This window comes from Atractosteus spatula, chromosome 14 (assembly GCF_055471065.1).
Source record: "Atractosteus spatula isolate fAtrSpa1 chromosome 14, fAtrSpa1.hap1, whole genome shotgun sequence".
Classification (NCBI taxonomy): domain Eukaryota; kingdom Metazoa; phylum Chordata; class Actinopteri; order Semionotiformes; family Lepisosteidae; genus Atractosteus; species Atractosteus spatula.
In genome coordinates this window covers 12868829-12895447 of record NC_142719.1, presented here as the reverse complement: position 1 = coordinate 12895447, position 26619 = coordinate 12868829, and the positions used below count along the sequence as shown (strand labels likewise).

General features: G+C 38.4%; 2 protein-coding genes across 2 annotated transcripts; one reads left to right on the top strand and one right to left on the bottom strand.

Annotated features, from left to right (window-relative positions):
* Positions 1–1301: 1301 nt before the first annotated feature.
* On the bottom strand, positions 1302–10255 carry cdca8 (cell division cycle associated 8). The gene is made up of 11 exons (XM_088933020.1): positions 10188–10255; positions 9521–9628; positions 9093–9221; positions 8643–8677; positions 8465–8537; positions 7859–7938; positions 7498–7583; positions 6254–6346; positions 4863–4992; positions 2024–2110; positions 1302–1680 (listed from the first exon to the last, which is right to left on the bottom strand). Exons 2-11 carry the CDS (start codon positions 9609–9611, stop codon positions 1651–1653), a joined length of 834 nt encoding a protein of 277 aa, XP_088789146.1. The 5' UTR covers positions 9612–9628; positions 10188–10255; the 3' UTR covers positions 1302–1650.
* Positions 10256–10445: 190 nt separating this feature from the next.
* On the top strand, positions 10446–14920 carry airim (AFG2 interacting ribosome maturation factor). Its single transcript, XM_088932685.1, has 4 exons — positions 10446–11195; positions 12069–12248; positions 13665–13783; positions 14334–14920. Exons 1-4 carry the CDS (start codon positions 10927–10929, stop codon positions 14372–14374), a joined length of 609 nt encoding a protein of 202 aa, XP_088788811.1. The 5' UTR covers positions 10446–10926; the 3' UTR covers positions 14375–14920.
* The last annotated feature ends 11699 nt before the right edge of the window (positions 14921–26619 follow it).

The following is a 26619-nucleotide window of genomic DNA, read 5'->3' as shown; positions in this document are numbered from 1 at the left end:
TTATTATCACCCACAGGTTTTTGTACAATAAATCAACGATCAGGCCAGCAGCAATGTAGTGCAATGGAACTACTGTAAGTTATGATCCCTAACTACAGGTGGAGTTCCATAACTACACACTCCAAACCACGAAATTTAGACATACTAACTGGCCACAGTGAGCGTCTGACTTGTGGCCCATTATTTTTGGCCGTTTGTTCTAGATGTGAACATACCAGATGGCAAACAACAGTATGCAGGCTTAGTCCAGCATCCAACATACTTAAGAAATGAAGGCGATGTTCTCTTCCTATGGTAAATATTGGTTGCTTTATGTTTTCTTACTTTTAAATTGTCAAATGAGCAGCCTAGTAAATCACGGCATCATTCATACCCATCCAACTCCCTCACTAATGAGGTGATTTAGTGGTAATACAAGTCAAAATTAAATCTAATCAATATCCTAAATCCATAAACAGTATTTTCAAGCACCATGGTGCTCCATAATTATTCACATTAAAAAGCAGAGGTCTACGTAGAATGATTAACCAGTAAATCTGTTTATTATAAATAGCGGAAACGTAATAGAATTCTTAGAAAATCTTTTGATCAGTGAAATGCTCCTTGTGAAATTAGAACTGTCCTTTACAATAAGAACTACATTTAAGGAGACTTTCCCTACAAAATCAAAAGATGCTTTTTGTACATAGATCTGACTAACTTGATTTATAAAACTTTGCTATTAAAAATAAAAAAGAAGCAGTGCAGTACTGGGATCAGTTCACACTACAACAGATATTAGACAACACACTGTCTATTCATATTAGTCACAATACAAGTAATGAATCCCACTTTAATGTACTATAGTCGGGCTGTTACCTTTCAACTCATGTGGCTTTCACTGACTAAACAGACAATTTAATGGTAAATACCTTTAACAGCCTGGTAATAAACAATGTTCATGGTTTACACTCTTCATTAATTCGATTTTATTAGAGTGATTTGAAAACAAAAGGCTTTCTAAATACAAATTTACTTTCATTAAATATAAAGTCAGTGTGCATTACTATTAATGAAACATTTCACACTATGACTCAATTCTGTAATCCAACTGGGTTCAAGTATAACTTGTCATTCCAAGCCATCTATAAATGTAAAAAATGGCTCAAAATTACTTTCACATATGCAAATGAAAAAAAAATCACAAGTTAGTTTAAAAATGGAAGAGGCTGTAATGAGTTTATTTTAGATAAACTGTAACTGGATGTTTAAAAAATAGAAAAAATATGTACAGTATTCAATATCCCATAAATGCAGTTAAACAGCTTTGCTATTTAAAAACTATTTAAAAACAAAATAGCTGAAACATTACCATCACACAGCTTAGGTTCACACAGTATAATAACTATCAAGGACTTGACACACAATGAACAATTCAGAAAATATTCCAAACCTACTGTTAGTCATGTGACTTATACAATTCTAAAGTCTATAACTATTGTACATTGGAGTTTCATTAGATAGTTTCATGATATGTTCAGCTTTCTAAAATACAAAATGTTTAACAATGCTAGATGTTACATAGGTAAATTCTAAAAGGAAATTGAAAACATAAAAATAAGTGGTAGATGGTGAAAATATACAAGAATTAAGCAATGGTTATTTTTTAGGTTACTTCTCAAGTACGGCTGTAAGACGATTCTAGAAAAAAACAGAAGTTTGTTAATTATGTACAAATGCAATTTTAACTAAAAAAGGTAAATATTTAGTTGAAATAGGATTCTGATTAAAATAGCATACAGAATGAAAACTAGCAAAATATATAGCAAAATATAATAGTAGGTGTTGAGAAATAGGTTTGTGCAGTTTTTGACTGATAATGAACTACCTAAATGAATCCTCCTAAACCATGAAACTGCAATGTCTAATGCAGCCACAATTTATCTGTACCCAACAGAGCTTATAAAAACTTACTGTCTATGCAACATGGCCATTGAGAGTAATGCTCCAACATGTATAATAATTTAATGGAATAGTAACTTACCTGTAGCAATCTCATACTTTTCAATGCCTCTTCATTGAACTGACTTAGATCTACAGAATCCATTTGACTTGCCAACAGCTGAATGCTCTGTTAAAAAGAGAAAAATCATGTAAATAATAAGATAGGCAGAAATTAGGTAATGCCTTAAGGCAGCTACAAGGGCTGAAACACTTATTTTTAAAGTGCCATAACAAATGAAAATCAATAAAAAGGCAGTTTCGACTTGACCTCCCATTTGCAATGAAACTCAATGCGAGAGAAATAGCTACTGTAAAAATCAGGCATGAGTGACTATGTCCATGTCCTACAGGCTGTTTTAACCCCTCTTAACCTCTATGGTCATATTACTTCTATAAAATGATCCAATTCCATGAAATTAAAAAAAAACACTGAATGATTTTACCTTTGACATCACTCAGAATAAAAGCTTAATCTAAACTCTTATCTACACTTCCTACAAATGACTGAGGTTGAGGATTTTGGTCAAATGCAACAACCCTGATATCAAAGGGCAAAAGACTTTGAGAGACCGTATAAATGGAGTACCCTTTTCTCTTACACTTAAGATGTTACTGAATTAAATTTGCATTCAATCCTTACTTTAACCCCTGAACTGCCTTGGGCGACTTAACACTCTAAAACACCAAGGAAAATGTGTTGACAATGCATTAAGGAAAATATTTTCTACCTTTTTTGATAGGTTTTAAGTTTACAAATAGAAATTAACTACGTCTTCTAAAATAATTATAATGCATGCCATGTTAAGACACAGAGTTGAGAGAAATTAAATGAGGGAAATGACTAACAAGCGAGTATTAATTACTGAAGAGCTGGAATTCAACTGGATAGTGACAGTGATGAATTTCTTGGATGCACTAGTGAGGATTAAGAGAGGTTTGAAAATGCACAGAAGGAGGAGTGTGGGGAAGAGGAGTGAGCCACTATAGCAATGGAGGAGAGTGTGCAGGTGAGAAGGAACCATCAAGCAGAAAGAGCGAGTTCTGCAACAGCGGGAGAGACTTTGATGGTTCACAATATGCCCCTTAAAGGGTGCAGAGTAGTTCTTTTTTTTCCCCCAGTGATGTAATTGAGCCAACTTTTATAGAACCAGATATGTAAAAGAATTGGTCCAAACCAGAACATTCGCCTCACAATCCCATTTCTATGACTGGAAGCCCATAGACCACAAGGAAATTCTGGGAATCAAAAAAGCCACAGGTATTGCAGCCAAATATAAAATTCCCAACTACTGGAGTAAATTAGGCAGACCCCCAGTTTAAGTCACATTGCATATTGAGAGGGATCAATCCATTTACGCAGCTTTTTCAAATTCACCACCTTCACGGTGTTGCAAAATTTCCCAAAATGAATACTATTTCAATTGTGATTTTCAATCTTTCAAAGATGGTTTCTTCCATCAGCAAACTGCTTCCATCAGTACGTGCAAAGCAAAAAAATATATTTTTTTAATCAAGAATTTCATCCTTGTTGACTCCTCGTGCAATTATATATACACATATTGAACATAAACACCAGTGGAGCCTATTGCTACAGCAAAGATTTGGATATAGGCATACAAACTTAAAAGAAGGTTGCTTTCTAATCAATGGCCATGTAGTGCATATTGATAATTACTACACCCCCCCAGACTTCTCTCATCATATCGGAGAAGTGACCCTTGTCAGTACAATTATACTCCTCAAGAAGACCATGACAGGTTAGATACAAACTGACTTCAGGGAGCAAGCAACAGAGAGGCTGTGAGGAAGAGTACATCTTCTCGAAGTACGGCCAGATATGCCAGGTGTGGCAGTAGGCCTTACCGGAAGATACTTCCTCGGTCATTATGAAAAATCAAACCTGAACTACAAGGTGGGCTCATTCAGAAAATGTTACACAGGGCAGCAAATACAAAGAAATTAGACTATCTGCACATCCATTCATGACAAATCAACATTGTGGCAAAAATGCTTTTACATTTATCACACTACGTTGGTGTACATTAAAGGTTAGAATGCTAATATAACCATTAGGCCCACTTTTGTAAGTATTAAAATTATTTATCCATCATTAATCTTTCTTTCATGAAAAGTACTTTTGGAGCTTTAATATAGAAATAATTAATATTAAATTTACTACAATGTAAAGGTGATAATTAAAATTTATCATTTGTTTTTATAAGTAACTAAGCCCTTTAAACTGAAAATATTCCGGCTAATTTGAGTCATTTATTCATATACAGTTCTCTAGTATGTGAATCTACTGTGTGCTGAAGGCTAACAGTGCTTGTGAATGTGTGTGGGAGTGCAGGGTGGAGGAGCTAATGAATAACATCAACATTCATTTATGCATTAGACTAAATTGCTCCCTGTCAATACTCTTTCATTGCTTCTTGATTATAGTCTCCACTATTTCTAGCCCCTCTTCAGCTACTACTGGTCAGAGAGGTATTTAAGAACACATGGGTATTAGATTCCTGTAGTGATTGATAAGAAAAAATGTGATTAAAGAAAAAGCAAAAACTGTCGACATTTAACTCAAACCAGAGAGATTTTGAACCTTACGAAGAATACAGGCAGCCATATTGACTTGGCAGCCTGGGGGGGTGGGGGGGGTCGGTAATCTGGAATTCCAAGGTAGTTAATGAGTTAAGTCTATTGTTAGATTTCAGTATAGAATGCCACAGGACCATCTCCCACAGCAGCAGACTAAAACCAAACCATGGTTACAACAGATCCATTAAAATACAGGAATTTCAGGAAAGGATTAGTCTACAGATATCGGGAAAAGGCATCAAAAGAATGTGTGTGCGTCCACACCATTTCCTTAAAATTCTTACCTCTCCATTTCCAGATGGAACACTGATTATAATATCACTACTTCCAGCTCCAATGGGGCTGCCATTCACCGAAATGCTGTACACCCTCTCTTTGTGCCTTGGGCCTCTCAAAGCGGGGGTTTTTGGAAGTCTGTGGAAATACAGAAAAGCTTTTAGGAATATAACCAAGGGTAGGATCACCTTTCAGAGCAAAGAAATGCAAAATTCAGCTGCATTCACTCAGTGGAAGACACGGGACTGTGGTGTAGTGCTAACAGACTATTCTTAGAAGTTAAAGAAACGGCTTAAAAAAAAGGATAAAAATATCAAAGTACAATGCAAACCGTCAATACTACTAGTATGCTCCCTAGGAAATGCTTTCTCAAATTAGAAATTGACTCCTTCGACAAGCATCATCAAATGACGTCAAAAGATTTGAAATAAAAGCAAATGTTAGGTCTACAGCAAATTCAACAAAGATCACTACTTAATGAATATTGTTCTGATATTAAAATGCATCAAATCAAAAGCTTGCTTTACTCATTTCTGTAACATTACTTCATTATAAGGTATAGTAACTTATTACCAATGTAAAAATATCCTTGTATTCTGTTTGTGGCTCTATTGCTGACAAAACAGCCATTTGGCAGTTTGAAAGTCAATGAAATAACAATGGATCTTGAAACAGAGTCCCATTCTATAGTAAACATGCAACTCTGGACAAAAGACAAGACATTTAAGCAGGTAGCTTCCCATCTTTGCTTAATAGTACATGCTAAAGTATTCACCCTTCTCTTTTGCATGTACCATTTAGCAAAATGGTACACTTAAAAAAAGTATACACATTTATAAATATTTTTTTGAGTAAAATGTCCGCAAAAACCACATGGAAATATCAAAAACTAAAAATGGTGGCATCATTATTAACCGAAAAGAGTCAATAATTGGTGAAAGGAGAATTTTTCGGTCAAGTTTCTATGAACTTTTCACACCAGGATGGTGCAATTGTTTTGTTTGCAATGCCTTCTAGAGTATTTAGATAGGATTCAGGCACTGGCATTCTCCAAGTAAGGCAGTGTACCATTATCAGAATTTCACTTTCTGAAAAATCTGGATTTTTTTTTTTTTTTAAAGTGTCTTCTCAGGTTACCTCCATTCAGTTTTATGGCTCTGTTCCAGTTAGGAGCTTGTAGTGAGATGTAGTATCATGGAAAGCATGAAGCACAGAAAATATTCAAGTGCAATAAAGTTTAAAATCATTAATTAGAGGTGTTTATTGCAAGATTGCAACTTGGTGGTAAAAAAAAGCTGGGGAAAATGCTGTCACAGCAGCGCTTTAAGTTTATACAGTAAACTCAAGACTAAAGGACACTGCCCTGTTTCCCAAACAGAAAAAGAGCTTGTTAATTTACCTTGAGTCAAACTTAGGAGTGATGAGAGGTGTAGGTCCCAGCATAGAAGAGTCTAGAGTTCTGGCTGGAGTTCTAAGAGGTCTCCTTGTAGACCTGATCCCAAAAAAGGTAAACGGATAATGACATTCTGCATCCACATGAAAACGAAAAATTATAAATATATAATACAGACAGCCTTTTCCCTTTACTTTTCCTACTGACACTACTGTGCAAACCGAGCACATGCAAGATGAAATTCAAAGTACTAAATTACACAGAAGAAAACTAGTAGCCTTTTTGGTAAATGAAATGCTGACGTTGCCGATGTGCATACAACTAAATGATGTTGATCTATACGTGATGTAGTAAATCCTACCAGTTATTTCAATAAGCAAGTGAGTTTCAAATAAGCTGAAGCCAGATTTGATCTTCCTTGTTTATGGTTTTTTAATTGGCAAGATATTTTCACAGTATCTGTGATGATTTTAGGTGTTTGGCAACAATTTTTGTAGATGGATGTCACCTGACAACTTTTATTGTACAGGATTTCCCATTGGTCATATTAATTGGTCAGTCTTTAATGGCATTTAGGTAGAATATCTTCCGAATGTTTGGAAAAGGAAAACTCATATGTGCACAGGCTGCTTTGATAAGAAAAGCTGAGCAGGATACTGCTAGGAGTTTTGCCAGCTGTTGTCAAGTTTCCCAATAAATAAACCTGTGGATTTCATTTGTGCTGTTTTGTTGCCTAAATGATATGTACATAATGTATAGTGTTATTACACATCAATCAGTTTTAAAGTGATTTTGTTTTAAAAGCTTTTAAATCAATAAAATGATATTGTGACGTGATTTAAAAAAAACAAGTCACAATGTTGGCCTTTTCCCTCTACCATAATTAAAACGTCTATTAATAAAGATTCTTTTTTAAACTACTCCTTAACCATGCAAAAATGTCCAAGAGGGCCATAGAAAGTCCTTTGTTATCACAAAACACTGGTTTTACAGCATTGATCCCTTAACTCTAACCTTTAAAGAAGAAGGCTCCACAGCCAAAACATTGCGTTTTCTCTTTTCAGAATGGAAGAAACCTATTACTTGTTCCTTTGCAGACTACGCATGCTGACGCAGCAACCCACCTGAACTACTTCAGCTTTAGAGGCCCATTAAATACATATCAGCATCTCCCTTCTAGTATAACACAAAAGAAAGCCTGTCATAAACGGATATTACAAACATGCTGGAAAACAATTGTGCACTCTTACTTTCTTATTGAAGTATTTTGCTTGTTGATCGAAAGAGCTCTGTTCTTTTTGCTAGTTGTAGGGTTCCTTTTTGTCGATTTTCTTCCCTGAGGGAAACAAGGAAAACTTAACACAAAAGAAGTACATTAACGTACTATGCTGTATCACAAAATCATAAGGGGTATGTAAAGTGTATAATCACCTTCTTAAACTAAAAAATAGAAACTTGAACCTTCTACTTAATCAGCACAGTCCGAGTAAAGGAACTGAACTATTAGGGGGGGAAAGGGAACAATGTTTAAACTACCACAAGACAAAATGTAGTTAATGTTTTTGCATGCTAAGAAACTGTGTATTATTCGAATATCAGCACAATGCTAACCTTCCTAGTGGATGACTGGTTATTCAACATATTTTCTTCATCCTCAGTCTTTGCTCCATTGCCTTCTTTCATTTTGCTTCCTGAAAAGAAAGTAAGCAATCAGAACAGATTTATACAGGTAGGTACTAAGCTTCAAAAGAATGGGATAGCACAAAGAAATTGAATAATACAAAATCAATGAGTGACTAGAATCCCTGAAAAAAATGAAAGAATAACCCTAATTATAAGAAGTTCAATCTTTGTAGATTCAAATATGACAGTCATGCACATTACAGTCATGTGAATTGCAAATCACATTTTTCAGATTAGAAATCACTTGCATTCTGAGTATTTTAGAGTCCCAAATTTTAATTACACACTTTATCATGAGGAAAAATATTGCGCATTAAACTAAAGACAGTGTGTGTCATCATTAGATGCCATGCAGTAGCCTTTAAGACAACGAAGGGGTGAATCAAAGGAGAACATGACATGGTGACAGTCCTATTGGACTTGATGTGTCTTATACAAAACCTGCAAAAAGTATAAAACATCTTTCCACCAGGTTCAATTCTGGTCTGTCTGCCTTCACCTGTGTCAAAAAGGTGCATCACAATGATTACTCACCTTTTGCTTGTGGCTTCTGTGATATCATCTGCACTTCTGATACTATGTTGTCTACATCTGCAATCCCCAGGTTCTTTCAAAATAAGATTTAAAGAATTAAAAGGCTTAAATCCTGGAAATAAAATACCTTGCATATCTTAAAAGAAGCATTTATGAAAAAGCAAAAAAACAAGCATACCTTTGTAATATCTTCAACAGTTTTTCTCTCTGGAGCTGTAAAAAAGTAATAACTAGTTAATATCAATATTAGAATTCTTATAAGCTCAGTGTTCTTATAACCGAGTCGACGTATTCTTTCAACTAAGTTGAAAATCAATACTCTATGTCCAAACTCTACTGCAGTACTGTTATTTGGTTATCAAATTTGCAAGTATACAACACATCATGTCCCCCAGTTAAAAAATATCAAAGAGCTGAAACTACTATGTCAGTCTGAAATGAATGAACAACCTTGGGAAAACTCAAGCCAATTCACCCAATAGTTTGAGTCTTTACAAAACTTAAGCACGTCCAAAGACTTCGCAAATAAGCTTAAATTTGTTCAAACTGAAACAATACAGCATTTTTACAAGCAGAGAACTAATTTTAATCCTCTTTCAACAAATAACTCAGATACTGCATTACACACCTGAGTATTCAATCCAGTTGATTTGGCGCTCTGCTGTGGAGAGTTTGATAATAGCCAGGTTGTAGAGGTTATCTGCATCTTTCATCAGGCTCTTGGTCTTTTCTTTCAGTTTACCAACAATGCTTTTAACTGGAAAAGAAACATCACAGGTGAATTAGAAAAGGAATAATTGCCAATGAAAATAAGATTCTCGGTTTTTTGTTGGTTTTGTTTTTCTCTAAAAACGTGTTTGGCACAGATTTAAAAAAACCTCTCTGGAGTCCTTTAATTATTTTTTAGTCTTTTAAATATTTATATATTTACAGAGGTCTGCATGTCCCTCACATCTTTTTTTAACGCTCTAAACAAATTGCAAACTTCGTGCTACAAGACAACTGAACAAAACAGCTTCGTTGACATTGTCCTCTGATGTCTGATAAGAAATGTACCTTCATTGTCAAAGTCGCGAATAAACGCGTCCATCTTCTCCATTTTCGTTTTGTTTATTCGGCTTTTGTTGGTTTTCCTCTTGGGGGCCATGGCGACAAACCCGAATCCTGAATAAAATAAAGAAAATCAGTACAATTAACACTGACTTCGTGTGCACAAACTCATGGTAATTCCCGATGTCTCACACCGAACGGAAATCATCAGTGCCCATTTTAAAATCTGTATGTAATCAACATCTACGACAAAAAAAAGTGACTTGCAAAGCATCAGACCAAAACACTAGGGGAGACCCAGTTATCCCACTCTGCGAGGAGGTGAAAAAAAGACTACCACTGCACGGCTGGTTCAGATCCACATACGCCACTGTACGTTTGCACATACAATAACGCTGTCGAGAACGAGGACATAGATTTAGTCCTATCTCGCCAAACAAAACACATAGAAATTATTCACATTTTAGCATGATCTTTTGAACTTAAAAAGTAAACTACGGTATCAAAATGTTGTTTTGGAGTTGCGTCAGGACACGAACGACACAAAAACCCTAGAGAAACTCGTATCCCACAGCTTTTCAAAGCCCAGCGGCATTGCACTAGACCTTTTTAATGTCGACACAGACGCTTAACAGGCATAACTGCCCAAACTCTTCTTTTAACGTTCACTTACCTCTTCTTAACGATTAAAAAAATTAAAAATATTAATCCACCGCCAGGACGCCGCTGTTGTAACTGAAATTTTCAAACTCGGTCCCAGCAGTTCAGCCAATGAAATTGCCCCAAGATACCGCGAGAAGCTCCTGCTTTTCTTCAACCAACGGCATCCGAGCAGAGCGCGCTTGGCCAATAGAATTTAAAAACGGTGAAGCAGTGCGCGCTGCCTATGACGTTTTCGGCACCCTGTCCCGGAAATCGCGTGTAGCTTCAGCTGGAGGGCAGTGGTGTGTGTGGTTATCCCGGTTTTAGCCTTTTTAAAATCACAAAACAAATTCAGTGTTTTTTTTCCTCTGTGTTAGAGGTGATGTTGACTTGGAATTTTTATGGTCCTGCCGATCAAAGTTTTTTTTTTTAATGTAGTACTTTCGTGAGGCTTTACATTAGTCTCCGTTAGATAAGTAATGCATTTATACTTCTCTCGGAGTTGTATCTGTGAACCATTAAGACACATTTTATTTTGTAAACCTTATTACAGTTCTGAAAGGGCGAACATCCATGCGATGCTAAAATACAGGAAGGCAACCAATCAAAGACTACCGCTCCTTGACAAAGATGGTTGCATGTGTTGACGGCTAACATATAGGTGTTGGATGGGCGCAGCATTAGTCTTCTTTTCTGTATTTTTGTACTTCTGTGGCTCATCAGGGAGGATAATTTGTGGACCGCCTGTATAATATAACCTCTTTTCGACCATGTCGAAGTCCGCTCTGCCGCAGCTGCAGCAGGCGATACAGAAATGCTTTAAGGTGGTCGAGCTGCAGCAGAGCGCGTGGAGCGCCGCGCTGGGCGAGTGCGCGCCGCTGCTCGGCTCGCTGGACAACCTGGCGGAGCAGCTCGCCGCCCTGGACGCCGTCAGTCTGAGCCGCAGCGCGCTGGGCCGCTTCCCCGGGCTGCAGCGCCGCCTCCAGTACAAGCTCCTCCGCGCGGCTGACACGCTCTTGCTAAAGCTGGGGGAGAAACTGTAAGAACCTGTGTGCAAGTCACTCTTTATTTTTTTTTTCAAAACTCTATACCAACCCTATACAGGAAAGCAGTGACTTAATAGACGTCCGTTGACGGAGCTCACACCGATAAGAAATGGCGTTAGCAGTATGTTTCATTATTACATGAAATTTATTTGAGCAGGTGCTGGCTTGGAAAAGAGTGCAGCTTGGAAACCTTGAATCTGTTATGCCAGGGGAGTCTTATGGTTTCCTTTCATTAGTTCAGGTGTTTGGATATCTTTTAACTGTGCTTTTAGAGTAGTGATTCATGGGAAAGCATTGCTGTGCAGTTTGCTGTGGTCTTCTCGAAGTACTCTGTGAATCCCCCTGACAGCAGCAATAGAGATCAGCTCACAGGGTATCTATGAAGGGCTTCAGTGCAGATGGGAGCCGCCATTAGTTTGACCTGTGTGCATCTGTAGGACTCGCGCTGGTTGATGCTACCACAGATACCCGTAAGGAAAGACAGGTCTGTATTACAATAATGTATTGCAGCCTACACAGGCAAGGGGCTAGAACCCTTTGGGCCCAGTCCCTGGTCTGCAGAGCCGTTCACACGGGCCCAGTCCGTGGTGTACAGAGCCCTTCACACGGGTGTAGTCTCAGAGCAAAATCTAGTACAGCATCAGCACTGAGAACACAAAGGAACAGACAGAATATCCTGCTGCATCTTGGAGTTTTGACACTGTGCAATGTGTGATCAACCACATGTCAGAGTGTACCATGAGAAGCTATGGACAGTCCCTGTGGGCTTGTAAATGTTTGCTTTCATAGGACTAGGCTGTGCATCTGTCTGTATCTCTCTTGCTCAAAGTTCTTCCTCATTTCATTTCTCTGCCTGACCATTCCAGGAGTGCTCTGCAGTCAGTGCGGGATGCCATCAGCAGCCAGGTGATGGCGGTGTTCCAGCTGTATGAACAAAACGGAGATGCAGTGGGTCTGGCGGCGTGCGTGGAGAGATCTGCTCTCTCTCCTTCGGTCGCAGACATGCTGGAGTGGCTGCAGGACATCGATAGGTTCTACCGCGGCCAGTATCCTTCCCCGATTCTGCGTTTCCTTTTTCCTATTTTTTCTCCACCTAAAACACTGGACGCTGAGTATGGTTTGAAACCATTAAAACTCGCGTTAAAAGTTAGATTCTAAATTATTGTGAAAAAATAAACGGCGAACAGGCTCCTGTTCGGCTCAGGGCAGTAGTGTCCTGATCTTTTTATATCCTTCAGGAATAGTTACTAGTAAATATATTATCAAAATCTGGGGTGTCACAAAAAAATTAGTACAGACCATGAATATGGAAACTTCATTCCAAGCGGTGAGGTGCCTGAACAGATACTGCAAGTTAAAGGCATTGTAAATATTGTTAAAGTAATAGTGAGTTTACATGGCCTGTAAAGTGTGCTGTGATTGATAAAGTGATGATGCTGTTGCAGTTTTCTCCTGCTGTTCCCATTCAAATACCAGCCAGAAAGCTGCCTATTCCTTGTAAAGCGAGGGGCAGCACTACAGGCTTGATGGGAGGCCAGTCCATCGCAGATTGCATACAATGCACATGTTTCGAATTTAGAGGCACTAGCTTGCCCAGCTAGCATGTTTTTGGAAGGTGGAAAGAAAGAGAAGGGGCAGCAAAAATCCACGCGCACTTGGCACCACAGAGAAGGAGCCCTGTATCGGAATCGAACCCGGGATCAAGGTCGGTGCATGAGCACTAACTCTCACCTGACTGTGCCCATGCTAATGCCATGCATTTGTTTTTTCTTTTCCATGGTGCCCTGCATTTTGCAGTACCAGGTCTCACGGTACTGTGTTGTGCCATGTCTTCACTGCTGTTCTGCTGGGCTTGTCCTACATCTCTGTTAATTTGATATACCACTGGAAAGGGGGGTGCAGTGATGAGCATTGCTGCTCTGCAGCTCTGGGGCCCTGGGTTCAGTTCCAGACCTGGGGTGTTGTCTTCATGAAGTTTGTACATTCTCCTCGTGTTTGTGTGGGTTTCCTCTGGGCCCTTTGGATTCCTCCCATGATCCATAGACGTACTGGTAGGTTTATTGGCTTCTGGGGACATTGGCTCTGGTGTGAGTGTGTTCCTGCTTGTGTCTGTCTGCCCTGTGATTGACTGACATCCCTTTTCGGGACTTTGGCTCACCTGCTTAATCTAAAGCAGTTAGATAATAAAGATAACGTGTATTGCGATGACCTCATGTCAAACGTGCTGTGCTCGGCAAGAAAATGAAAATATTTAAACCAATGGATGAGCTGTCCTAAGGGCTTTTTTATTGCAAGCGAATTTTCTGATGCTTCAGAAGAGGTAGAGAGAGCATCCAATTTGTTCCAGACAAATATCTGAGACATGGCGAAAATTCTTTAAGCTGCCTATTGGTCAGAATCTTAAGTTTGTGATGTTCACAGCTGGAAATAAATGCTTGCCTGATCCTTAACTATCTATAAAGGTTCTTGAAGAGGAAATTGTTTCTTCAATCTATAAAACCTGACAGCTCGTCAGACTTACAGACCATCTCCCAGTCCTGGGGCGCACTGTCACAACCAGACAGAGAGGGATTTGTGTCAGGTAATAATTGTGTGAAATAAAATTTCCGTTCCAATGGACAATTCAGGAACTGCACACTACAGTGAGAAATAGCCCCATCGCTTCTGCAGTTGTTTTGACCAAAAATGTTGATTCTCTCAAATTGGGGAAAAAAGGACTGTGATTTTATTGAATGACTTTAATGTGCCACATGTAATTCTTTTAAAAATAAGATAAAAATCATAAAAAGAACTGGTAAAGGCATGATGAGGTTAGTCACTTTTTTAAGATGGGCTCGGGACACAAAATGAATGGAATTACAGATCAATATTAGTAGAACAGTATTTTAGCCTGCTGTCCCAGCTGGGACTTTGATAGTTGTTTGTAACTTTCAAAACCTAATGGGTATTTTATTTAGTAAATATCTGTGCAAAGATCCATAACATCTGGAATTTGAATGAGCTCACACACTGCTGCACAACTATGAGTTTTGATCCTGAAATAAGATTCCAAAGGAGGTGTTCAATGTCTATCAGAATTTTGTGATTAATATAAGGCTCTAACATTAGAATGTCCTTCTAATTCTTTTCAGATGCATTGATGAAGGTTTCATTTTTTGTGGACTCCTATTGAAAGTGAGCTGAAGAAGGGGATAAATGGTATATTTGAAGGAATCCACAGAGAGGCCCCTGACATTTCTGCACAGTGAGATGACAGTGGGATTCCAAAAATCAAGTGGATTAACCCATGATTTAGAGGAGCACGGGAAACATAAAAACATGGGAAAACCTATAAACAAAGGGACTTCCATCTGCCCATCTTGTTCCATTGGTTGTTAGAAGATTATAGATCGACAGCTCTTGCCCAACTGATTTTTGAGGGATCATTGTGTTCCAGACACTCGCCACCCTCTGTGTAAACCAGGGCCTTGTGATTTCAGCACTCAACGTGCTTCTTCTTAGTTTTCCATTGTGTAGAATTGTGAACTGGAAAAGAAGCGGTGACAGGGCTCCAGATTCCAATTACACATTACTGAAACTGCCTCTGAGGAGAGTCTCTGTTCAAAACGCTCTTTCCTGTATCACATACAGAACGTTCAAAAGCTGAGGATAGCTGTTTTGTGGTCAAAACGTTCATTCTGACTGATTTCTACTTCTGAGACTGATTAAAATTTCCGACGTGAAGAAAATGTTCTTGTGGTTTTAAATTTTTGATGTCATCCAGGATCATGGAAAATCGTGATTGCTGTGAAGCTGAAAATCCTGAGAGAGATCTTTGCCCACATTGAGTGCAGGGGGTAGACCACGAACTTTAATGTAATATGCTAAAAGCAAAACTTTCTCCGTTGTGTGCTACAACTTATTTTGTCATTTTGGATGTTGTTGACTGTTACGCCAAACCAAGTTTACATCTCCAGAGTACTGACAATAATGAAATACCTCTAGTGTTCTTAACTCCTGAAATAACCGTAATATTTGCCCAAGACTGTCAGGAGTCCAGTCCTTAGGGTAAGGAGAACCAGAGCAGGAGAAAACAGGATAGGAAATGATTTTGGTCTTTCGACAGACTGTAATGGATTCATAGAACAAGCTGAATACAGAGTGTATACTGAAGAGTCTGTGTTTAAGACTCACCAAAGTAAACTTCCGAATATCAGCTAAAGGCTACCAAAGCCTGTGATGAATAGAAATTTCCTTATTTTGTGATGGCAGTCCAAAGAACCCTTTGAGTTAAAGTAGACTACAGGAGTATTTCGTTTTTACTGTACAGTATGGGCATCTGAATTGTGTTTCATGTTTGTCCTTAAGGTGGCAGCATTGTATTTCTGAAAAGCTACAGACATCAAGAGCTCAGGATGATTTTCTAAAGCACAATTGCTTGTGCAGGTCTAATTTCCTACCCACCTGCAGAGGTGCATGTAAATTCAATTTAGTGACAGTGTTGTGCTTTTAACATGATCTCCAGTCACTTGTTGTTTTTTAGACATCACAAACGGGACATCGTGTTCTCTGCTTTCATCTTAAGTGACGATTGGCTGTTGGTGCCTCAACAGCTGAAACAGATTTTGCTCAGGTCTGCAACGTAAACAATGATTTTGAAGTGGCCTGGCATTTTCTAATTTCACATAATATAAACAGCCAACTTTGGCCATGTTCCAGGCCTTTGTGTGGCGCGATACACATGATCTTTCGAAGACTTGCAATGTCAAAAAGGAAAAAAAAGACCTCTGGACAGCTTGAATTTATTTAGGGCAACTGCAGAGTTTTGAAAGAAGAAACTGTTAAAACTAAAACTGGTAGCAGAGCCCTGATGTGAATGTTCCTTATACATAAGCTTTCCAATTTTGCAAACTACAGTTATTACTTTCTACATAAATCATGCAGGATTGTGTTGTCCTGCATGATTTACCTATTCTTGTCCACAACTGGCCATTTCACTGGAGCACCCGAGCGAAGTACCTTCATGAAGGGTACAGCTGTAGATCCACTCCTGGAATTTGAACCAATATCCCGATTACAGATAAAGGGCTCTCTCTACATCACACTGTTGCCTATGGCTTAGAACCTCAAGAGTCAGTCATGGGTAGCGTTGCAAACAATTGTAATTTGTATGCCTTGCTATACTTGCTTATAAGGCTAGAGAGCCTGGGGAACAAAATTTGACTAATGAAATAAAATCACCAAGAGCACTGATCAAGAGTATGAACATCCTCAAAATGTGTTCAGCAACCTATCATTTCAACTGGAACACCACATTAGCTTTATGAAAGAGTAATCCATTTATAATTAATAAAAAGTGCCATGCAGACTACTACTGCATCTTACAACTGAGGTCTCAACGCACTAAAATGAAAACACAAAATCAAAGGTTAGTCCCACGTCACAATTTAAACATAAACAGACAGACATAAACTCTAATGTCATCTGAAGGTGCTCACCATAAGTCGAGATGAGTAAAGGACTTCAATCTAGGAATTGTTTATGTCCTATTTTTTGGGGCAGGGAAGTGTGGTGTCGATAACAAGAAAGGTAGGGCAGAGAACAATTCACTCACAGACATAATTCTGTGCAGTTTGTCACATCAAAAGAAAGTAAAAATTTATGAAAAGGTAACTAGGAGCTAATACAGCTACAGTATTAAAGAACTTGTTTGCACATTACCTGGTTCTAACCAGTCAAATGTTCCAACCTGAACCAAACCGGTTGTAAATTTCAGATTGAAGACATTCCCAAACCAATTAACAGTTACCGAAGCTACTGTGGGGCATAAGAAAACAATCATACAGAGCTGACACTGTTTTGTCATCAAGTAAGTCTCTCAAAATTGGCTTTGTCTTGATGAAACGAGGATGCTCTACTGTATAACCTTTTGCTTATCACATTTAATTTTAGGCATCAGAATGAACTCTGGAGCAGCTCAAAGAAATTGATTCATAACGCATCTTTGGAAAAAAAAATACTGTAAATGCCGTATTTAAGATATAGCACATGTATACAGATGACAAAACATGCTTTAATTTCATCCAGACAAATTGTCTTCAAAAAGACCCACCTCTAAGGAGACTAAAACTGAAAATTGTGCTCTCAATTTTGATGTTTGTAAGCAGATAAGGTCACGCAGAGGCAGTATCTGGACATGAAATTTCTTTCAGTCACAAAGCCAAAGACTTAGGTTTGCAATCCTTTTAGATTCATTACAGTATAGTAAATATATTGCATGGAAAATTAGCAACTCCAAAAAAGTGATACATAAAGCTACTTCTGAAAAAGCTAAATTTAAATTAAAGCTGAAGGAACAGAGCAGCTGAATTCCTAGGAATTTTCTATTCAGAATAATTAACTGCATATGGCCATCAAAAGTCATCACCTACTAAGAAACTCTGACTAACGATTTTGGTTGGCGTGAAAAATGTCCTTCGAAACACCACAGAGACATTCACAAGTTGCACTGAACTTCATGAACACCTTCTGTGTTGGCAAGGATCCGCAAGCTTCAAAACGCAGTTTGTCTCTTGGCTAAAGAAACGTCAACATCTTTACTCGCTGATTAAATTGCTGATTCCGAATTTTGCAAAGAATCCAGCAAATCTTCATCATCTCCACTTAACATCTCAGTTGCATTGTGAGTTTCAAGGGTCTGCTATTCCAATTAGTGGTTATCAGAAGAAACGTATCTTTTTATCTCATTTTACCAAATGCAATAGATATGACAAATGGCCTCTGAATTTCCTCCTGTTCTTATTTATACAGTAACTGCAACACATTCACAAAGTTACCAGCAAGAAAATGTCTTGTGTAACAGGTACACTGACATTATATTGCTCAGACTGGTTATACAGAATAGTGCTACAGTATGTTCCTTGTGCTGTTTTACATTTGTCATCTTCAGGGTGGACCAACAGGAGCTCTAGTGTGAATTTCACAGCCTAGTAGCATGTGTGACCACCACTGGAAACAATGCAAGCTGTACATCTGTACTGCTTTGTGTTGCAGGTTCTGTCTTGTAGGATTTTGTTCTGTTCCTCTCCTACAGTACCTGTACATCCTGGATAAGCATGTGCCTCTGTTCTCTGGTCTCTGAGCCCTAGATGTCACATGTCATCCCACAAATGCCCAGTGGGGCTGAATTCGTGCAAGCAGGATCTGTGGCATCAATCACTGTCTCATCTCTTGATGTGCCCCTGTACAGCAGTAATGAGCACAGGGGAAGGGCAGCAGGTAAGGACCCGGGAGCAAGCACAGTAAGGATGAAGGCTGTGTTGCCATCAATCTCTACAAGTGCAGTTCTTTAGTGACCAGACATTCCTGCCCAGAACATCGCACCTAGACCTCTTCACCCTTAATCTGCTGTGCACATCCTAGTTACCTGTCAGATTGTACCACTGATCTTTTATTTTTATCAGAGCATTAAGAAAGAATAGACAAGATTCCCTACAGTGTTGTATAGACATATTTTAATGAGACCTTTTTTGCTGAATAAAATTAATTGAGTTAGTACTTACAAAACACTTTCCTAAGCAGGGAGTTTGTGCAAGTTAAAAGGGGTCTGAAAATGTGTAGCCAAGATTGTTGTGGTTGCTCTACAAAAGTTGGTATATATTTAAAGTTCTTATAAAAATCCTAGCATATGAAACAATTTGTGTAAAACCTTACTGCTGGCAAAACATAAACGCCCATGAGAGATTCTTGTTTTGCGTATATTTTTTTACATGTATTCATCATACAGTAAAATATGTTTTGTAAATAACCTTCTACAGCCATACCCTGTGGAAAGCCAGAATGTTTCTAGTTTTCTTTTAACTTGACCCCTTAATTACCTGACGGAACACACTTGCTTGGTCAAGTTGAAGTCTTTCAATTGTTCCTAAGAAGCTGGAGATTTAAAGACTGGAGGACTGGAGTCGAGCACCTCTGCATTATTCTTATGCTAGAAAAAATGTACATTGTTGAAGTAATAGTTGCTGCTATTTAATCTAGAAACATTTAGCTTTCTATTGTGTAATTAAATGACAAGAAAAGCTAATGAAAAATGTTTACATTTTCCTAAAGGAAAGATGGGATAAGATCAAACAGCATCTTGTCTAGTTGATAAAGCAACATCCAGTAAATAGTGAGGAAGCCGTTTCTAGTGGCTTCCATTCCATGTTACTCCAATCTAGAAAGTATGTCTGACGGGAAGTGACAGCTACACAGCCCCTTGACTGGTCGAGCTGAATTGGAGTCATTGACGAGAGCGGAGATGCCTGAATCTGGAGTAAAAAGTTCAGGCAGTGCCCTGTTACACTGGAACACAAAATAAAGTATTCAGTGTTACACTTAGTGTGAGCTCTAAGATGTACAGTATGATTGCTTTACCAGTTGAAGAAAACCATGTCAATTTAAGATAAACTCTATTTTCTGGAACCCTACGATTCACTCTAGACAGAACTGTAGGCCATTAATTACGCAACCAGACACTGAATAATTGGCTGACTTTGCAAAGGGCTTACCTTGAAGCCTCAGTTGTCTGCTGGGCCTGGCTTTTTAAAAACACTGCTTTGTGTTGGCCGAAAGGCCATGTTGATCTTCATGGCGTCTTCCTGGAAACAGATGTCGGTTATGGTACATTTGCAGCGTTAGAACAGAACTGTTTTAAAATGCAGAGTTCTGGACTCTTTTTGCTTTGTAATGTTTGGGATTCAGATCTGTTCCATTGAGTCTGAAGAGAATTTATGGCTAGGGACAGGATGAAAGCTTCATTTCTGTTGATTCTCTACTGTTTTGTACCCTGATAATGAGAAACTTCTGTTTTTGTAACAAACGCAGCTTCATAAAACTCCCCTCTGGCCATGACACATCATTAGTTTTTATTTTGCTTTTGACTTTACAGAGCATCAAGGCGCCAGTTTTTGGCAGTTTTTGGATCTGTGCTTAGAAGGCCATGGTTCAACCTATCTCAAATTAACTTCCATTATATACAAAGTCACGAAATCCAAGCTGAGTTGAGAAGCCCAAGACTGAAACATCAAATTACTACCTCGGTATTAAAGAAGCCCACCATATGAAAATGAGCAAATACTCAAAACGGCAAAATTCATTCATTACCTCACAGTGCTTCTGTGTCTGTAGTGTATTACATGACAGTCTTGCGTCAAGCCATGCAGGAGGGAAAACCACCAGGTGCAGATGTGTTTGTACAGTATGTACGCTCCAGCGTTAAGCTCTGAAGGAGAAATTCCGTGTCTATTACTATTATTTATCCCATTATAAGAAATGGATTTTCACAACAAAATTTAATCTGGTGGTAGATAACTATAGTTTGCTTGCGAATTTCACACTTTTAGGCATGGCGCAGCACTCCATTTCATACTGTTTCATTCTATTCATGTGTGTTACTATGATTTTACTATGGTTTAGTACACTTATTTATCCCATTATAAGAAATAGATTTTCACAACCATTTGTATGACAATTGTGCAATGGTGCAGTCCTGTTTTGACTTAGTTGGGATGTACTGTACATCCAATGTTTTGCTGTAAAACATTCAGTTAATTAATTCCATAGCTGAGTTAAATTTTAACATTTTCTGTACCATTTATAATTGTACCATTTGTAGTTTTGTGTGAAACTTTTATTATGGACAACTAAATCCAAGTTGATCAATAAATCCAAATACTGTACACACTGGGGAGAAGATAATCCACAAATTTCCTCATTCACAAATGTATTTTGGTCATAATGATTGCCTACTGGTATTTGCATAGAAATTTAAAAAACTTTACATTTATTTTGATTGCTTATTTGTGTTTAACGCAATCTTTTTTGTTTGGGAATTTAATCAGGAATGTTTGGTTTGCAAACAAGAGTGACGTCCAATGAACCCAGGGTGCTGCACTAGACACCTCTGTGTAGTGTCTTGACTGAGTGTTATGTCTGTACCTTTTTTCACTATATATTTATAAATCTTGACAAGTTTAGATACTTGTAATTCACTGTACGTGTTGACAAGGTCAAGATGACTCTTCTTCTATTCGGTGCAAAGAGGATGTATCCTCGAGATAAACACCACAGACACAGACACTGCAGGCTTGAACGCAATGGAAAAGCCTGTTGTTGGTGTTGCTCCAGCAACAAACCATGCCAGTTGCTCTTTAAGGATAACAATGAGGAAGGAAGAACCAATACTTCAAGGCTACAGAAGGGAGTAAGTTGGTGTGACAACTTGTCGCATCAAACATACCGTATGAAAGAAATCAAGCTCTTCAGTTGACCCGGACTACAGTATTGTTTTCGTGATTGATAAATGATGTCTGAACTTCTATGTTCATGTCGTGCCTGATTGCTTTGTGCTTTCTTTTCCACAGTGCAGAAGGGTTAAACAATCTTCATTTTTAAAAACATATTCTTTTAGTAGTGTTGTAGAACACATCAAAAATCAAAGTGTCCTTTTGTCTAAAACATCGTATTCTTCCTATATGTTTCCAGTTCTTCTTTACACCTAAAATATGTTTCCATATGAAAATACATCAAAGTGAAGGGCTTGTGACAGAAACTCTATAGGGAATCTATCTAGGTTTTAAAATACCTTCTAGATCCCTCATAAACACTCCTGGACATGGAGAGCCCAACAGGTTTTATATGCAAATAAAAATCAGCACTGAGCAAAGACCCAGTAGCAGTGGTCAGATAGAGTGAACGACTGTTCTGAATCAAGTCATTAAGTGTCCAAGGTGGAATGAAAACCAGACGGTACAGCATCTCTCCAGGACCAGGTGGGAAACTCAATGCTTATACAGACATTCTACTGTTTATGTTTCTAAACTACTGTCCGTTACTCTTCTATACAACAACTTGCAGGGTTTTTAAGTCATAATATTTTGCTTTGGAAGTTTGGGATTTAGGTTACATCCCGAACTGACCAGCTGTTTTTAAGATGGATACTTTCTTAATACATGGACGAGAGCTACTTGTATGCTGGAGTCTGATAGAATGACATGCCACTGTCAAACTATGCTCGTTCTCACTCTCTTGTTCATTAAAGAGCAGAGAAACTGTAGTTTCTTGCTAGTTGTCCAGTTGTGTAGTGGAACCAGAGGATCAGGATTAAACTAGCCACAGCCCAAGTCCCAATAAAACGATCAATGTTTAATACTGTAAATTGATGTAAAAGGGGAATTATACAGAAGATAATTCTGCCAAATGTTTAGTGTGAGTTAACGTTATAATTTAATCTGGTGGTAGATAACTATAGTTTGCTTGTGAATTTCACACTTTTATGGCATATCACAGCACTCCATTTTGTCACGGACGTCCAAAGGGACTAACCGTGGGGAGCAGGAGAGCGGAAAAAGACCCACATGCGTAGCGGCGAGACGGGAAAAAGGCCCGGGCTCATTAGTGCAAAGAGTTCAGGAATGCTGTATAGAAACCTATGCCCTCAGGGAGCGGACGTGGGGCACCCTGGTGCTAGGCGGGTCTCAGGACATCCGAACGTCAATGCTGAGCGAGGACAGAGTGCAAGACCCGGAAATATATAGCCCAAGGGAAAGAGAGGGACCGGAAGGACAGCAGACCGGAAACTAGGGACAGGACAGAGAAGGAACGCCCTCTGGCTGCAGAGGGCGTGACACATTTCATACTGTTTCATTCTAGTCATGTGTGTTACTATGATTTTACAATGGTTTAGTACAGTTGTGTATGGTGCTTGTGTGATGTTTTCATGGACTGTGCATCTACTGTATGTCTTGGTGCTCTTGTGCTTACAGCAGTTTATACTGTACTGAAAGCCATAAATGTCTGACCATAAATACAGAGAAACACCTTAAAAAGATCAACAGTGTGACATACAGTAATTAATCTCAGTAGGCATTAAATAAGAGAAATGAGTGTGTTAAATCTCATACAATAATCAATGAAGCTTTTTATTATTCATACTGCTAAAATATAAAGTGTAGTGTGAACAATCTTGAAGCAACAATGAAAACACGTTTAACAACCAAAAATATTACATCATTGTCGATTTGAAATAAGCAAGTTGTGGCACAAACAAAGGGAATCCACAGGCTTGGAAAGGAAGACAAATTCCAATACTGAAGCGTTCACATTTCCATTCCACACTTCTCTGTGATCACCTACTCCAGCAAACCCAGCTGCAGTAATTACAAGTCAGTAGTATATTTTTTTGCAAACTCCCATGGCCTGTTCATTTCCCATTTACCTTTTCAAACCAACAAGAGGGCTTGAGATCACTTCTGATGAATGCCACACACACAGATTTTTATATTATGTGCAAGCATTGTTCTGCTGGGGCATCAAAAACTCATTAAAAAAGGAAAGACTTTTAGAAGAGCTTTTTTAATGAATTTACCCACAATCTCTTACTTGCTAATTCACTTAATTGCATAAACAAGACTTTAAAAGCATTCCTAGAACTATAAATCCCCTCTATGTGAGATAGAGAGCCATGAGTCATGGCCACTTCCTTGGGGAACTGTAGAAGTACATAGTGTACAGCAGCCACTGTAGCCCATATGTGTACAGAACAAGGGCTATACTAAGAGCCAGGGTCTGCAAAATTGCTAGAGCACCACAGCACCAAGGCTGGACTGAGAGCCAGGGTCTGCAAAGAGCTGGAGCACTGCAGCACCAAGGCTGGACTGAGAGCCAGGGTCTGCAAAGAGCTGGAGCACTGCAGCACCAAGGCTGGACTGAGAGCCAGGGTCTGCAAAGGGAAAACCCTCACCACACATGAGTCATTAGCAGGTTCTGTTGAGGTAACCCAAGACAGACAGCTCCTGATTTTCAAAAATTGTTAGGAGTGCTAATGAGTAAAACCATTTCTGAAAAATTAACTATTTTTACTGTTGGCCAGACTGAGGTAACTTGTATTTACTTTTGTCTTTCCTTCTAATCTAGCCTTCGAGATGAAATTTACCACATGTTCTACAAACACTGTTCCAACTGCAATGCTGGAGGAAATATTTCCAAAGATCAGTACAACAGTTTTAGTATCATTAATGGCTCATTGTGGTCTGCCTCTGCTTTCTAAAGGTTGCTGTTTTTAAACCACAACTTAAAAAAGTGGCTTAGATCCTAATGTAATAATCTTGGGCCTGTTTCTGATCTTCAGTTTCTATTTAAATGTACAGTATAAAGAAAGTGGTCTCTAATCTGCTAAACAGATATTTACAAATATACTATAATAATAGTTTTGCTCTATTTTTGTACTGAGATATCAGTGCCCACATCAGATATAGCAAGGGCTGGACTATTGTAGTGTACTGTTCTTTGGAACCTCTCAATTATTATATGTCATAGTATTTCACAATTGGAACTTGTGCAAAATGCTTGCTGCCAGAGATTTAATAAGAACCAAAACAATTGAGCATTACCCTGTTAATAGTACACTGCCACTGGCTTCCTTCTTGATTCTGGAGTGATGGTAAAATCCTGCTTCCATCCATTTTCTAACCACTTCGTCCAGCGGCGTGGGTACAATCCCGCTTGTGAGCTATTAAGTTCTACAGGTCCACACACTGTTACCTAATAATCTATTGATCCAATATGTTCTCAGTCTGCCTTTCAGATCACAGAATCCTTCCCTGCTCAGGGTCCAAATGTGGCTGAGCACTGACATTTAACCCCCCCCCAGTGACAAAATCATCTACCACCCTTTGTACGGTTTAAAAAAAAGCTAAAGTCATATTTTTACAGGCTGGCTTTCACAATACTGAGAATTATTATCTTACAGCAAATGATTAGTACTACATATGAATATATTTTGATGTTTTTATGTTTATGTATAGTTTGTATATGCATATTTTCCTTTCAGAACAATTTGTTATATGTTTTGTACTATTCTTTTCATTTCTGTTCAGTATCTTCAAAGTGATTGATTTTGTGAAAGATTCTCTATAAAAACAAACATGGATTTTTACGTAAAATCTTTTTTAAGTTCTGATTGATCTTAGTTTTGAGCTTTGATGACCTTGCTCAATAGTAAAACCATTACTAACTCCAGAAGTACCAGTAGTAACAGCAGTATAACTGATACCAAATCTGAACCTACAGATCACACTGCTGACCGTACTAACTGTACTAAATTTTAAATTTGGTCAGAACAGTTTCAATATAATCCAAACTATATTAACATTTAGTATATTTTTTACAGGAGGGCTCCTGTGGTTGGTGCGGTATAAACTGCAGCCAAAAACGAAAAAGTATCGCTTTTTTCTGGCCCTATCTACGTGTTTATTGTTAATTACAACTATACAGTATATTGGAAAATCAATTGATGAATGGTTAAACTTCTGTTGTTGTAAGATTTTGTGTATCTTAGCTGGGATACCTTTTTTTCTCCTAAGTGCCTTGAAATGTCATGAAATGAGCTACAGTATGTAACATAAAGTTTTTTATGATTTTCAATGACAGCATGTGTGATTTCCAAAATCTAACGAAAGAACCAAGGAAATAACTCACAAGTCATTTCCCACCCCTCTTGGCCACTATAATCTTTCTAAAGTGTACTTTATGAGGATGTTAGCTTTGGGCCTGATGGTGGAATAGTGACTTAAATCCCCTGTTCACACATTGTGTTATTTGTAATCTTCTCTGTGACTGTTTCAGTGTCATAAAATGTATTGATCTAGCTGAGAATTGTGACAATTTTAGCACCTGTGTGCAAAGAAGTCCATTATTAAAGGTGAGTTCTTTTAGAATTGAGGGCAAAAAAGAATTTTATCACCACTGTATTAGATTTTTTACATGAAAAATGTATATGCGAATGGTATCATTCACTATGATAGCAGAGTCATCACATAGAGCATATCCTCCACAGGAAACAAAAGATTTGATTTCTCCTTGACCTGGTCACCACCAAATCATCGTTAGAGGGAAGTACTGTATATGTATGGTAAACCTGACAACAGAAACACCATTGTTTGCCCATGTGGTGTTTGCATCCAATACATTTATGTTAAATTTTTTGGACTAACCTAGGATTAAGTGGCTTTGTGGGTGAGCAATTTCAGAATCCAATTTGGTGCCACGCCACCTGGCTGAGAGAACAACAGCCTGGCCTTGAGGATGAGGCCATTGTAACAGTTTTACACACCTCCACTAGGAGGAGAATCGAGCAGCTGTTGAATTTATTTAGCAAAGTCACTGAGCCAAGAGATAGCTTCTGGTCGAGCGATGAATGGGCAATCATGCTGCTGCCTCCTGTCAGTATCCAGGCCAAGAGAAGCTTCAGGAGAAAAGCCTCGAACACCAAACCACCTTAGAAGCTGCTGAATGTTGAATTGGAACGTCAGGAAGTCCGAACTGAGAAAAGGGTGCGCAGAACCCAGATTTATACATTGCTGGACACAGTTAAGGGTTTGGTTTTGCTCTCTCACTTCA